Consider the following 13831-nt stretch of genomic DNA (forward strand, 5'->3'; position numbering starts at 1 on the left):
GAAATCAGTATCGGTCTCCACCGATATGGATACGAATCAGCCAATCCAATACTGATTCCTTAAACCAAGTTAGCGATTTAAAAAACTGGTAATCAGATCAGTGAAACAGCCGATTCTAATTCGAATCAATCGCCTCAGTCTATTCATACCCACAACATTTTAAGTCTTGAGGATTCAATTCCCTGGGGAGCTACGCAATGCAGGTTCTGGGTGTGCACATCCGTCTTCCACCACCGTTGCACAGAATGGGGCCATTTAAGTTGTTAAGGCTATTCCAATATTCACATAGCTTTCTGTTATTAATTTTCTCAAATTCAACTAAGTAGCATGGTCAACCATACCGTCAAAATTGAAGATTTAGAGCACTATCTGATCAGGAATCAAGATCCCTTTTATCCTGCATTGCTTCTTAAGATCATGGCTGCAAATCGATTGTCTCTCCATAGTTTGTATAATCTGGCAAAAATAACAATTACAAATTACAATTCAAACAAAATTGGCAAATAACACTCTTGATTCGCATAAAGCCAAATTCTTAAGTTCATCAACACTTCAATAACACCACCATGTGCTAACCGAGAATGCAGTTTGAATTGCTGAAAGGAACCAACATGTAATCCAATGGCCACACAAGATGAAGGCTTTACAAGAGATCAACTTAAGATGCAAAATAGTCTTGGTACCATACCTTTAATCCCAGACCATGGTAGGTGTTTCCATAAGCTCCACTCTTGCTCAGATTCACCATAAGATTCTTCAGTTGTATGATCGATCACCTGTCATGCATTTCATTTATTCTCTTTTATCATATTTCGATCGTTTCTGACCTCTTCCATCTCGCTCATCTTTTGGATTAGGTTCTGACTTGTGCCTTCCTGACCTTTTCTCCTCCCTTCCTCTCCTATCATGAACCTCTCCAGGATTTGATTTTGATTCATCCTGTCTTGACCTTTTCTCAATTTCTTGTCCATTACGATCTTCTCTACGTCTCTGTTCCTTCTCTTTCCATTCCAACTGTTTCTCAACAGCTAGTCTATTGCGATCCCTTGAATTCATTTCGTTTCGCTTATGTTCGCCTTTCCTCTTCCTTTCATCACCTTCTGCTCTAGAAATCCCATCATTGTCTTCCAACCTGAACCTTGACCCCTTATCTTGGATGGCAGACTCTGGAAGGCGATCCTCAAAATTATTCCTAGATCTTCTGTGGCTCTTAGATGGGCCATCATACTTGTCATGATCCCATTTTGGATCATCGTCCTTGGAACCCCAGCCTGTGTTTGCACATCTCTGGATTGGGAAGATAAATTCAAGGATAAGCAAATTATGCAAAGAAGTTTTACAGAAATTCAGTAGACTACATCCTCCACCCCATATGATGTTTACAGAAAAGCTGATAACTACACATGCTTAATAACAAATTTAACTAGGGTGAATGTACAAAAAAAAGGAAACTTTTCACGTACCTCCCCTAAGGTATCACGTAATTACAAAAACATCCCTCAGTTTTGGGAAATTCTGTGTGCCCCCCTGAGGTTCTTAAAAGTTAACACATGCCCCCATTCCATTAGTTTAGGACTAACAGTGTTAAAATCAAGGGGTGAAGTGACAAAAATGCCCTTACAAGAAACCAAAAAAAAAAAAACCCTGCAACTCACCTTCCCCAAATCGTTTAGGGTTTGAAAAAAGGGAAGATGAGTTGCAGGTATCCAGAATCAAATTCAAAGTGAAGAACAAATTAAGCCCAAAAAAATGATAGAGACGATCAAAGATTGGAAAATCCACTCATGGAAAAACAAAGGGAGATCAAGGTTCTTCTTTTAGCTGAAAACCCAAATAGAACAAACAACCTTCACGAGATCTCTTCTTAGTAAATAATTTTCTACTGATGCTTACCAGTTCCCTGGTCTATATATGGGTTTAGTTAAAGAAACAAAGGTAGGTAAGTGAGAGAAGATCAGGAAAGAGAAGTGATGTTAAAAGAAGAAGTGGGAAAGAAAAATAGATATTCCACTGGAGGAGTGGACCTTCAAATACGTTTCCAGAAAAAGATGAAGTAAGAGTTGTAAATCTCCAACTAAAACAATTTAGAGTGGCTTCGGCTAACTTTCCGGGTAGAAATTAGAAAGAATTTGAAGCAGACGAGGGATTTGAAGGATTCAAAGCTTTAGAATCAGATCAGTTCCATTAGAATTCAAAACTCTAAAGGTCAAGGATCTACGGTGGAGGGTTTTTTGATTCCGGGTAGATTTTTTTGGTGTTTGTTGAGTGGGCTTAATTTGTTCTTCACTTTGAATTTGATTCTGGATACCTGCAACTCATCTTCCTTTTTTTAAAACCCTAAACGATTTGGGGGAGATGAGTTGCAGGTTTTTTTTTCTTGCAAGGGCATTTTTGTCATTTTACCTCTCGATTTTAACACTGTTAGTCCTAAACTAACAGAATGGGGGCATGTGTTAACTTTTAAGAACCTCAGGGGGGCACGCAGAATTTTCCAAAACTGAGGAATGTTTTTGTAATTAAGTGATACCTCAAGGGAGGAAAATGAAAATTTCCCCCCCAAAAAAAAACAACTAGAATTTCAAGATGACCCGATAAAAAGAAAATATGCATTGACCTGCAAACCCATCATTTCATCTAGGACAAAGTTTGCCTCCATCCATATAGGACGGTTCACCCACCATCCTAGGGTTCACAAACCCCTCCTAGGGTTTTTGTATGTTCCAAAATACCCTCCCGATACCCATTCCCGCCCATTGGTGAATTGGATCCCATTCACCGTGGGTGGAGGGAAACTCGGTCCTTTTATCTATCACCAAATCTATTCCCTTCATGATGAGATTTATGGGGCTCACCATCATAGGGTCAGTTTGGGATTTTATGCAAAGTAGCCATTAAGAAGGCATCCAAAAATTCCCCCTTTAGAACATGGTGGTTAAACCATAGTCAATGGCTCTGTTCTTGACCCTTCTGGTTTGCTTAACAATTAAACCAAATATGCAGTCCTGCAAATGAAAGACAGTGACAACCGGAAGGGGCAATTTAGTAGGAAAGAAAGTGAAAGCAAATTGACATGGATCAACAACCACTGCAATGAGAAATCGGTTCTCCATTATGATGGCAAGACTGGAATGACAATTGCAAACCTTAGGTGGCACTGGCAGACCACAGACTTGTCCTAGACAAGCTGGAGTATGTGAAGAAAGAAGTTTATTTGCAAATTGCAACTTTATCTCAATGTAGCAAACAGCACATGATAGAAATTTTTCCAAAGGAAATAATCAGCCACAAGCAGCCAGCAGTGGGCAATTAGGTGAATTAGTTTAAGGTGATCAGGGCCCTCCTCTATTGTTGGTACTGAAATTTTTTTTTTTTTTTTGGGGGTAACAATTAGTACTGAAATTTTGAGAGCATATTAATATGAATCCAAAATATTTTCCTTCATTATTGTCTCTGCCAAATATCAAAACTACAATCTGCCATACTGAACCATCAATAACAACTCAAACCATAGGGATTCCATAGTTGATTGATCAAAATTCCAATAACAGGAACTGTAGTTTATATCCTACAACCCTTACATTTTAGGGAAGACAGATAAAGAAAGCCTATTAGAAATAGATTACCTGCTAAGCATAACTAATAAACTCCCAGCTAACTCTGAAATTCAAAAACAACACTTCGATGAACCTCCCTACATTTTATCTAAAATCCACTAACTTCAACCAACTAATAGACTCACTTAAGAAGAGACCCGATTACTAGAATAGCCCATACTTAATCCCAATCGAAGAAAAAACCTGAATAAATAATTGACAAGACTAAATGAAAACATCGTAATAAATAATGAACCCATCTATCTATCATAACAAGTAAAGCTAGCCATCTTAGCTCTTCGCAGAATAGAGCCCAAGGATGATGTAGATCGAAGAAGGAAGAAGAGAAGAAAGGCTAGCAGCCTAGCCATCGAGCCCAGCTCTTTGGGTTGAGCTTGGTCCATTTTATGGGCCAGGTTTAGGCCCATGACTAAGTCCTTTTAAGTAGTCCATGCGTGGGGACAGTTCCTACTTTCTATTTCTGTTGGTTTCTAAATCAGAAACCAAAGTTACTATTTATGCGACCCTGCTATATTTCCAGATCCAACCATTGGATTGGAGCCTTACTTTGAGAAGTTGAAGGACCTAAGGAGACCTAGTATTGCTATTAATTTGAGACTGAATAGAATTTTGGTTTGGGAGATATTGTACACCTTGTTCTGCTGGTTGTGCTCTTCTACGATTCTATTGTGGGTGGGATTTGGAATCGATGCAGATTGAAGAAGAAGAGAAAAAAGGCCAGCAGCCTAGCCCATCGAGCCCAACTCTTTGGGTTGAGCTTGGTCCAATTTATGGGCAAGGTTTAGGCTCATGACTAAGTCCTCTTTAAGTAGTCCATGCTGGAGGACAGTTCCTACATTCTATTTTAAGAAGTTGCTCGATTATCGATTATAAGATCTGTCCATCAGATTAAGTAGATTTTTATATATGATGTTCTATATGATGACTAGAGACTAGAGAAATCGATGCTAGTTTGGTAAGGTTTTGCTTTGTTGATTGGAAGATACAGCCTGGTTGCTAAATTCTGGAATTTAGTTCCCATATCTCTGCATCCAACTCTTGGATTACTACGAAATTTTGGGCAACTTTTCCTCCATACCAGCCCTAAATTCAATTCACCTTTGAGGCTGATCTGATTTGTCGATTGGTTGTTATTGATTTTCTCCTATTCTGCCTGTTGGGTTGGAATCTGAAAACTTCTTAAAAGATGAATTGATTCCATCATTTTGGTATCAGAGCTATGGCAGAGGCAGTACAAAAATTCTGGATCAGGCCTCTGATCCTTGCAATCGAATACTTGAGATGATGCAACAGATGTCAGCAGAACAGAGGCAATTGTCCGACACGATGACTTCCATGGAACAGCAGATATGTACCTCCTATTCCTACACAAGGTAATTTGAACATCAAGGAGTTGGAGGGGAGAAACCAACTCATTCTACAGCCAACAACAGTCAAAGATTCATGGGTAGAGGGCCACAGAGGATTCTCACGCCCCAACCCACCTTTGAGGACTACATTAGATGATTAGATCATATGTTGAAAATAGTCATGGTGTACATCATAGGCACTTTGATGATTCCCAAAGAGTTCGACTAGAGCTGAAAGAATACAATAGAAACTTCTACCCATAAGTTTTATATGATTGGCTAAATGCTTTGGATGATTATTTTGAATCGTATGAGTTGACAGAACCAAGGAAAATAAGTTATCTTGTGCAAAGCTTAGCCAGTAAGGGAGTGGTGGAACAATCAAGAACGAAGAAGGTTGCACATACGAGGTACAACACCCACTACTTGGGAATTGGGATGAGATGAAAGAGGAACTAAAAAGCAAGTACCTTCCACACTTTCCGGGCACGTTTACATAATCAACTAAACTCCTTACAGCAAGCCACCCTTTTTGTCACCAAGAACATGCAACAATTTAACTTGCTTATTTCGAGGACAGGAATTGAGGAGAACAAGTCTCGGCTTTTGTCTCGATTCAAGTTGGGGTTATGGCCAGAGATTTGATGGGAGTTTGGCGTGGATGACATCTATAACATACAAGATTGCTTTCAGAAGACTTTACATGCCGAGGACATATTGAAACCACCTGTGAGACGACCTGGTTTCCAAGCCGGGGAGTGCACTATGGTACCTAACAGTGTGGCTTTTGATAGTCCCCCAGTTCGACAAACGCGTGCTCCTACTACTACAAATAAGAGAAAAACTTCAATGAGTGGCAGGGGTGAGGTAAATTGTTGTTATTGCAACAACTATGGCCACTTCGCCGAGTTTTACCCCCAACACCCAAAGAATGCAAATGTGGCTGCCCTAGAAGCCAATCCAGAGATGGCGCGATGTGGTCTCGGGGTTCAAAAACCCTATTTGGGTCCCTTATGGGCCCATCCAAATGTGCAACAGCCAAATACTAAGGAATGATGGAAAATCTGTAAATAAACTGAAGTTTCACAGAAGGCTGGCACTTTTGTAAATAGGCAGAATCTTAAGGGATAGTTAAGTAGATAAAAGAGAAGGATAGGAAAGGAATTGTAATTAATTTTAAGGAAACAATTGGAAGGGATTCTAAAATATGGAGAAAGGAGAATAAAAGAAGCAGGTAAGGGTACTCTTGGGAAAACAGAACAGGGTTTTAAAAACAAACCCACGATCGAGGTTGAGGCTGCCTTCAACCTCTTGACCGAGGGTAACCAGCGGCACTTGGCCGGGTTTCCATTGACAGAACCTCCCAACACTTGCCCCAAATCGTACAAGGTTTCAAAGGCAGGTTCATAATTCCAGCCTCTCTCAAGCCCACATCAAGAACAGACCCAACAAACAACAATCAAGCAGGAAAATCCTCTGAACCTAACCTGGCGGTGCTTGCAAGGTCAGACCTGCAACTGGTTTAGTTTACTCACAGTAGAGGGAGTTCTGGAGGATAGTACTCGAGGGCCCTGTTCGCATATGGTAGCCCTACCTTTGACCAAAATCTCGAGTCAATCAGATTTGTATTGAATGAGTTTCAACGAACTCTCTACTGATCACTAATGGCCAGAACAGAAACTGAGAAGCATATGATATACAGAGGGAAAAGAAGTAGATAACAGGAGAGAAAAAGAAGAAGAAAAGCACGAACTATACATGAGACGAGGGAGAGAAAATATCAGAAAGGGAGAGAGACATGCGCACACAGCATAGTTGTCAAGGCGACCCAAGGCGGTGGAGGGTATCCTAAGCGCTTACGTGACAAGGCGCCCGTGTTAATTCCCCCCCCCCCTCTTTTCTAACATCAATACATCATACCTTATATCATTAAAAAATAACATTAAGACACCTCAAGTCATCAAAAAGATAAAAACCAGAAATTATGATCCCCAGTTCTACTTACTAAAGAGAAATAGTAAGAGAGAACGAGAAACTTGGGAGAAAACACGGGAACCGCAGACATGAGATTTAAGCAGGGAGCAATGGAGCATGGTACAGCGGTAAGGGGTAAAAATGCTAAAAAAAAAAGAAGTAGCAACAGCAATACAGCATCGTTGAAAAACAAAACAAAAAACAGAGAATAGAAACAAAAATAAAAAATAAAAAGAAGCAGCAGCATCATGAGACCAGCATCGATTCATCATTACAAAGGAAAAAAAAATAAACAGAGAAATAGACTGTAGAAGAAGAAGCAGCAGCCAGCAGCATTAGTCATTACACCAGGAAAAAAAAAAAAAAAAAAAAGATAAGTAGAGAAGAAGAAGCAGCAGCATGAGCATCGTTATTTACTCATTCGTTTTAAAAAAAAACAGAGAAGGATAAGAAGAAGATGATGAAGCAGCAGGGCTGCAGGAGTATGAGAGCATCGTTTTAAAGAAAGAAAAAAAATACAGGAAGAAACAGCAGCAGCGACATTGTTAACACACACACAAAAAAAAACAAAGTAGAAGAAGAAGACTATTACCTAATTTACTTACATTGCCGGAGTCTGAATGGTCGGAGGAAGCCTCGCCGGAGCTTTAGTAGCCGGAAGATGTTTGTCAGAGCCGGAATAGTAGAGACACTCCTGCCGGAAGAAGCCTTTCGTAGCCTTGTTTTCTCTTTTTCTCGCAAAGAGGCAGAAGCAATATGGTCGAGAGTTTTGAGATGCTTTTGGGACTTTAGAAAAGCAATTTATAGCCTTGATCCCATGTAGCAGGGTGTATGAACTTCATATACACCAGTAAATGAAAAACAAACATGACCACAAAGCGTAATAAGGCGTCACTTTGCCGCCTAGGTGACCAAGGCGATCAATCACCTTAGTTGACTCAAGTACAACGTAGCATCGTTTAGCCCTTTGAATACCACCTAGACGCCAAGACAACACCTTGACAACTATGGCACAAAGCTCTGGACAGCAACAAGGTAAACCTTTTCATTCAATTCCAAAAATCCAACTCAATCGTTGGCTTACATGTTGTTTTATAGAATCAAACAAAGAGTCCTAATCCTAAAACTCTATCGTAACCTAAAACAGAAGAAAAATTCAAAAATAACTAGACTCTTACCTTCCTACGACTATAATAACATGAATAAAAATAAAGAAAGAAAAAAATTACAAAATAATCCCTACTTAAGCCTTTTTGGAACTGCATCAGTTCTTCCAGTCTTAAAAGAACTCAACTCTGTCGAGTTAGGTCTCGCACCAAGATGCCCTTGTAATTATCTCGACGCTGAGGTGGCACGTATCTTGGGGAAGACGGTTGAACTGAACCTCCATGTGGGGAGGAGAGTTATCCATAACTGAAGGAGGAGACTCACAAACGAGGCATGTCTGATAACGCGTGTGACGACATCAAATATGTATGGTCTCCCTGTTTTACCTTGATGGTATTTCTTGCACCATCTTAGAGATACGAGCATGTCATTGCCAAGGTCTCCCTAAAAGAATGTCACAGTGAGCCAATGGGGTGACTAAGCAGTGCACATGGTAATGTAATGGCCCAAACTATAAGTGTACTCAAACTGCTGCAGTGGCCTCTTCTCGAGCTGTAAGTCCAAAACCTCACACATGAATCTTCTTGAAGAGTTGCTTCTATGGAAGGTTGTATGCTCGAACAAAACCAGCAGAGATAAAATTGGCTTCTCCCCGGCATCAATGACTATGTGAACGACGGCAGCACCATGCAGAAGAATAACCTTTTGTCTAGATAGGGAGCTTTATCAACTAGTCTATTTGAGAATGATGTAAGACTAGCGGAGTGAGCTTCAACTTCATCATCATCATCATCAACATCAACATCATCATTAGGATAAGGGTATAACTTAGTTGTATCATCATCACCATCCTTCTCTACTACATTCACGTGACGAGACTTATTGGATATTTGTTGCCAAAGTGACTCTTCTCGCCACAATTATGGCACACGATATTCTTCAACCAATCATTGCCTCTATTAACTTCCGGCTTCTTTTCTTCTACTCTGCGGGATTTAGGCTTCTTCTCTTGAATATGTGGTAGAGGTCTATAAGTACACAATGTACTTCTCTTCATAATCAACAGATTTTATACAATAAGGAAAAAAATTTAAGTGTAGGATAAAGTAAACAAGAAGAAGGATCGCAAAACCAACAAAGATGTTAGCTGGGCAGGTTCCCAAGCACAAGCCATTTCTATTGGCACCAGTCCTAGCAAATTCATCCTTCTTCAACCGATGAAGTATTCCATATTCAATCAAATACCCCGACATTATTCAACAAATATTACTCTCTTTTTTTTTTTGGGTAAACAAATATTACTCTCAGCAATATGAAAAGTGACACCTTGGATATCAAAGTTGTGATCATGGTTATCAAGGCAGGAAGGCGATCATGGCATTGGAGAGGGGATAAAAGCAACGCGACACCAACAAGGCGGCAAGGCACCCGCCTAGGCGCCCAAGGCGACCAAGGAGACAAAGGAGTCTGGACGCCTTGGCGACGCCTTGATAACTATGGTTGTGATAAATTGCGAGATATGTCAGAGCAATTTGTGATAGAAAGTGCACTAGCATGTGTGTGACCACCCGAGGGAGGGTTACCTCCTCTTCCACTCTGATAATTTACCTCGCTCTAATTCCACTATCAAGTTCCAGATGCTCAAAGCATTTGATTCAAACCCACTGGGAGGGGGGCACTAGAAGACACAGGTGATAAAAATCAAGTAGCACAATCTTTAAAAGATAAAATAAACCCCCCTCCATTCCAATCTCAAGCAGCATTTTTTTTAAATAAAAATCGCCCCAAGGCTCACCTTGAAATTTCTTACAATAACCCTTAACAACAGTAATTTTCTTCCCATAAGGTCCCACATCAATAAACGTTGATATTTATGGAGCATTTTTATTACATTGAACATATTCAAATGAATCATACTCCATTTCACAATAAACTCAGTAAATGAACTCTATTGATTATTTAGAAGGTTTCATCATCCCAACGTTTTCCATCCCTTGCAAATACAACAGATATAGCACTACCATAACTCGGGGGGGGGGGGAATTCATAAAACTTCAGTATGCACAGATTAACTTAGACAATATGTACAAGAGATACTTGAGACATGGCATTTATATGCCCAAGCTACTTGTAGATGCATTACATATAATGCTCGGGCAGAGGAGAAGTATCCTAGCCAGATATCTCCTAAACCAAAAATAGGAACCCAGTCATACAATCAACCATCCAATCTATGATAAGTTTTTTAACTGAACTTTTCTTGATGCTCTTAATTTGTCGCATCTCCTACCTACACATATGAATGTAATAATAAATTCAGGATGGAGCATCTAGTCAGGCTGTATTCAGGTATGAGCATCGATCAAATGATTCTAATCAGACTGTTTTTGATAAATTAAAAGGTTTTTCCAACCCCAGCATCAGAGATGCAAACAATGGATGGCATTCCCTATATTTAACTATTAACCAGGTCAATCTAGATAGAGATTGCACATGTAAATGTCCTGAGCAAGAACTAGTCTAGACAACAATTAGTACAAGTACCATCCACAAAAAAAAAAATCATCTTACTTGCTCATCATGGGAAAATCTGCATGCAGCTCCACGGTTGCATTCGCCTTTTTGGAAAGCTCGGCAGACCCCTCGTTCCTCCCTCATCTTCTGTTCTTTCTCTTCATCCTCTTCTTCTTTCTTTTTATATTTACTAACATGATCAACTCTTATAATTCGGCCAAGAATTTGTGCTCCATTCAAATTGTCTGGAAGAAATGGTAGAATATAAGTTAATATATATGTGTTTGTGTGTGTCATGATATTGCAGATTGACAACTGTAAGTAGTAACCATAAAGGTCCCTTTTTTGTTTCCTTTTTTCCCCCTATCCTTTTTGGGGGTGGGGGTGGGGGTGGGGGTGGGGCGCAGAGAGACTACCAACCTACTGCAAGATTTGTACTCCTCTGATCCTCGTATGCGACAAAGGCAAATCCTTTGGATTTACCAGTCCCCTTATCTCTAACCAGATTAACATCGACAATCTCTCCGTACCTGGAAATCATTCCATAAGCAAGCATAAGTATGGGCAAAATATAGTCCCTCTTACAATATGTGAACGTACTAGCAAATGCACGTCAGACAGAGAAATATAAGAAAATAATGTTGCTAGTACATATAACTATGATTTAACTTGTGTTGATTGGAGGGCAAACCAACTAACCAAGCCCAATTTGATTTACTCGGCAATAATTAACCCACATGAAGTCAGTTTAGGCACATAGTTATCAAGGCGTCCAGGCACCTTGGTCGCCTTGCCGCCATGGCGCTGTCGCCTTGGTTTTTGACCCTCTAAAACGCCATGGTCGCCTTCCCGCCTTGATAGCCATGTTTAGACATAGGCAGATTTTCATCTGAGGTAGGGTTAAGGTCCAGCCTGGATAACAATAGTGACAAACTTTAAAAGACCAAGTGGGCTTCGGTTGCCCAAGGCCACAAGCCGTCCTTGGATCTGTCTTTGAATTCCTTAGTCAAAGACCAGTCCAATAAATAAAGATGCCATCCCAGCATGGCTCAAAATTTGGGTTGTATTACTCACCCACTGTCATAGTTGTCACGGCGTCACGGCGATCCAAGTCGGTGGAGGGGTGTCATGTCGATATATCGACATGTCGCCCGCCATGGCGTTGCCATGGCTAGCATGTCGACCATGTTTTATTTTTTATTTTCTCTATTTTTAATGTGTTAATAGATGTATACTCAAGCCATGTTTTATTTTTTCTCTATTGTTTCTCAAGTTTTAAGAAGAAAATTCAGAAATCGAAGAGGGAAAGAAGAAATCGAAAGAAATTGAAGAGGGAAAGAAGACAGGAAGAAGAAATCGAAGAAAAAGTCGAAGAGGGAACGAAGAAATCGAAAGAAATTGAAGCGGGAAAGAAGAAATCGAAGAGGGAAGAAGAAATCGAAGACAGGAAGAAGAAATCAAAGAGGGTCGCCATGCAACCCTCTCCAGCGCCAGGACGCCATGACAACTATGCCCATTGTGTTGCTTACTTCAGTTTAATTCATCACTGTTATTACTTATTAGTAAACCTAAACCTTAACCGTAACATTTAAACCCTAACTTCCATAAAACCCAAAACCTAATTTAGTCTTTCCCTTAGTTTAAACCCTAATCGAGTCATCCTTTGAGTCAGATTCTGGTTTGGTTTCTAGTTTGATTACTTTTAATCTAGAACTACATTATGGACTCAAGTGAGACTATTCCAATTAAATGTAAAACAAAGTCAGTGACATTGAGAAATTATTGTTCCTGCTCCCCTGCTTAAGTTTAAGCAAATTTTTCAACTGCTAAAATGCAAATCAGTAACGCGTAAAATTTCTCTGGACTTACTGGGCAAAGACTGCGAGGAGATCTCCTTCGGTAAGATCAAACGGGATACCACCCACAAAAACATAAGCCGAGTTCTTGTATTTTGCATGCCATGAAGCTTCTTCAGAAATTCCTAGTGCCGCTTCTTTGGAATTGATATTCTGTATACGTTTCACCAATGTCAATGGATTCATTGCACTCAATGAAAAAATGAATCCTGCACGGAGAACCCTCAATTAATCAATACTGTGTCTCAAACAATAAACTCAAAACCCTATCAAAAAGAAACCCCCCCCAACCAAACAAAAAAAAACGCAACTTCTTGGGTGAGCGCGGAGCAGTAAATCACTAACCAAAGTGAAAGGCCAACCTCCTATCTGCTTTGAGAAAAGCTTGAACTACTCGTCAGCCGAGCAAAGAGATTTTACAGCGAACCCGAGGGAGAATTCAAAATCAGCTATGGAGGTAGACTCGCGGTGAAGGTTTGCAAACTGAGACTTGTGTAAGCACGACATGAAGGAGAGACCGAAAGAAAAATCTTTGATGCAAGCCTCTAGCGAATTTGTGCTAGCAGCCCCATTTTTATTTTTGGAATTGAGAGCTTTATATATTTTTTTCTATAGAGAGAGGGAGATCGAACTAGGAAGGGGGGATCGAACCAAGGAGGAGAGACCTCCTGGAGAGCCTGGAGAGCATGGCCATAAAGCACACCACGGCTCACCAACTGCGCTAGGTAGATATTGGTAAACCCTATTTTTTTTGGTAGAAAGACATCTGTCATTTCTATGGCAAACATAATGTCCTCTTTCCACTTCTTAAAATTTGACCCAATAAGAATCTTAATAATGACCATGTTATTGTTAACAGAAAAGGTAACTGAAATTTAAACAATGAACAATATAATGATTAGCATGATGCAAGTAAAGCATAGCTTTAAAACCATATAAATTAATCAAAAGAGAATTTTACATACATCATTGTGAAAACACCTTTGGGCTGAATTCTCAACATTCAATTGTAAAAATCCCAATATACCAACGGCCATAGGAATATATTTCAACCTTCGAAAAATTCACCACCTTTGGGTATACAAACTTTCTAGGGTCAGTCAATTCTCATTGCATGTTGTGTATGTTCTCCTTCAAGTACCAACACATGATCATCACCTTTGGGTATATTACCACACATTAGAGTTGAAGGAAATCCCTCAACTGTATGAGACCGGTGTTTCACAAATCCAACAAAGAAGGTCGCTTCGACAGCTGCATCTTGTTAAACCCATGAAACCCTCTCTGGGATTTACCAAAAATACTTACATCATTATTTGTGTTATATTACAATTAATGACAAGGGGCTTAAATGTCTTAAAATTAACACAAAAAGCCAATAATTCTATTCATTCAGGTAGGCATTTCAGCAAGTCAA

The 13831-nt window shown here is 39.8% G+C and overlaps 1 protein-coding gene across 2 annotated transcripts; it reads right to left on the reverse strand.

Moving 5' to 3' along the window:
* Positions 1 to 479: 479 nt before the first annotated feature.
* On the reverse strand, positions 480 to 12951 carry LOC122638389 (zinc finger CCCH domain-containing protein 25-like). Of its 2 annotated transcripts, none has more exons than XM_043831329.1 (5): positions 12777 to 12951; positions 12428 to 12623; positions 10979 to 11088; positions 10616 to 10803; positions 480 to 1287 (listed from the first exon to the last, which is right to left on the reverse strand). In XM_043831329.1, the coding sequence occupies exons 2-5, from the start codon at positions 12598 to 12600 to the stop codon at positions 793 to 795; spliced, it is 966 nt and encodes a 321-aa protein (XP_043687264.1). In that variant the 5' UTR covers positions 12601 to 12623; positions 12777 to 12951; the 3' UTR covers positions 480 to 792. The 2 variants fall into 2 exon arrangements, with proteins under 2 accessions (XP_043687264.1, XP_043687265.1); XM_043831330.1 differs by lacking the exon at positions 12777 to 12951 and adding an exon at positions 12726 to 12747.
* Between the last annotated feature and the right edge of the window lie 880 nt (positions 12952 to 13831).

This window comes from Telopea speciosissima, chromosome 8, assembly GCF_018873765.1.
Source record: "Telopea speciosissima isolate NSW1024214 ecotype Mountain lineage chromosome 8, Tspe_v1, whole genome shotgun sequence".
Taxonomy (NCBI): Eukaryota; Viridiplantae; Streptophyta; class Magnoliopsida; order Proteales; family Proteaceae; genus Telopea; species Telopea speciosissima.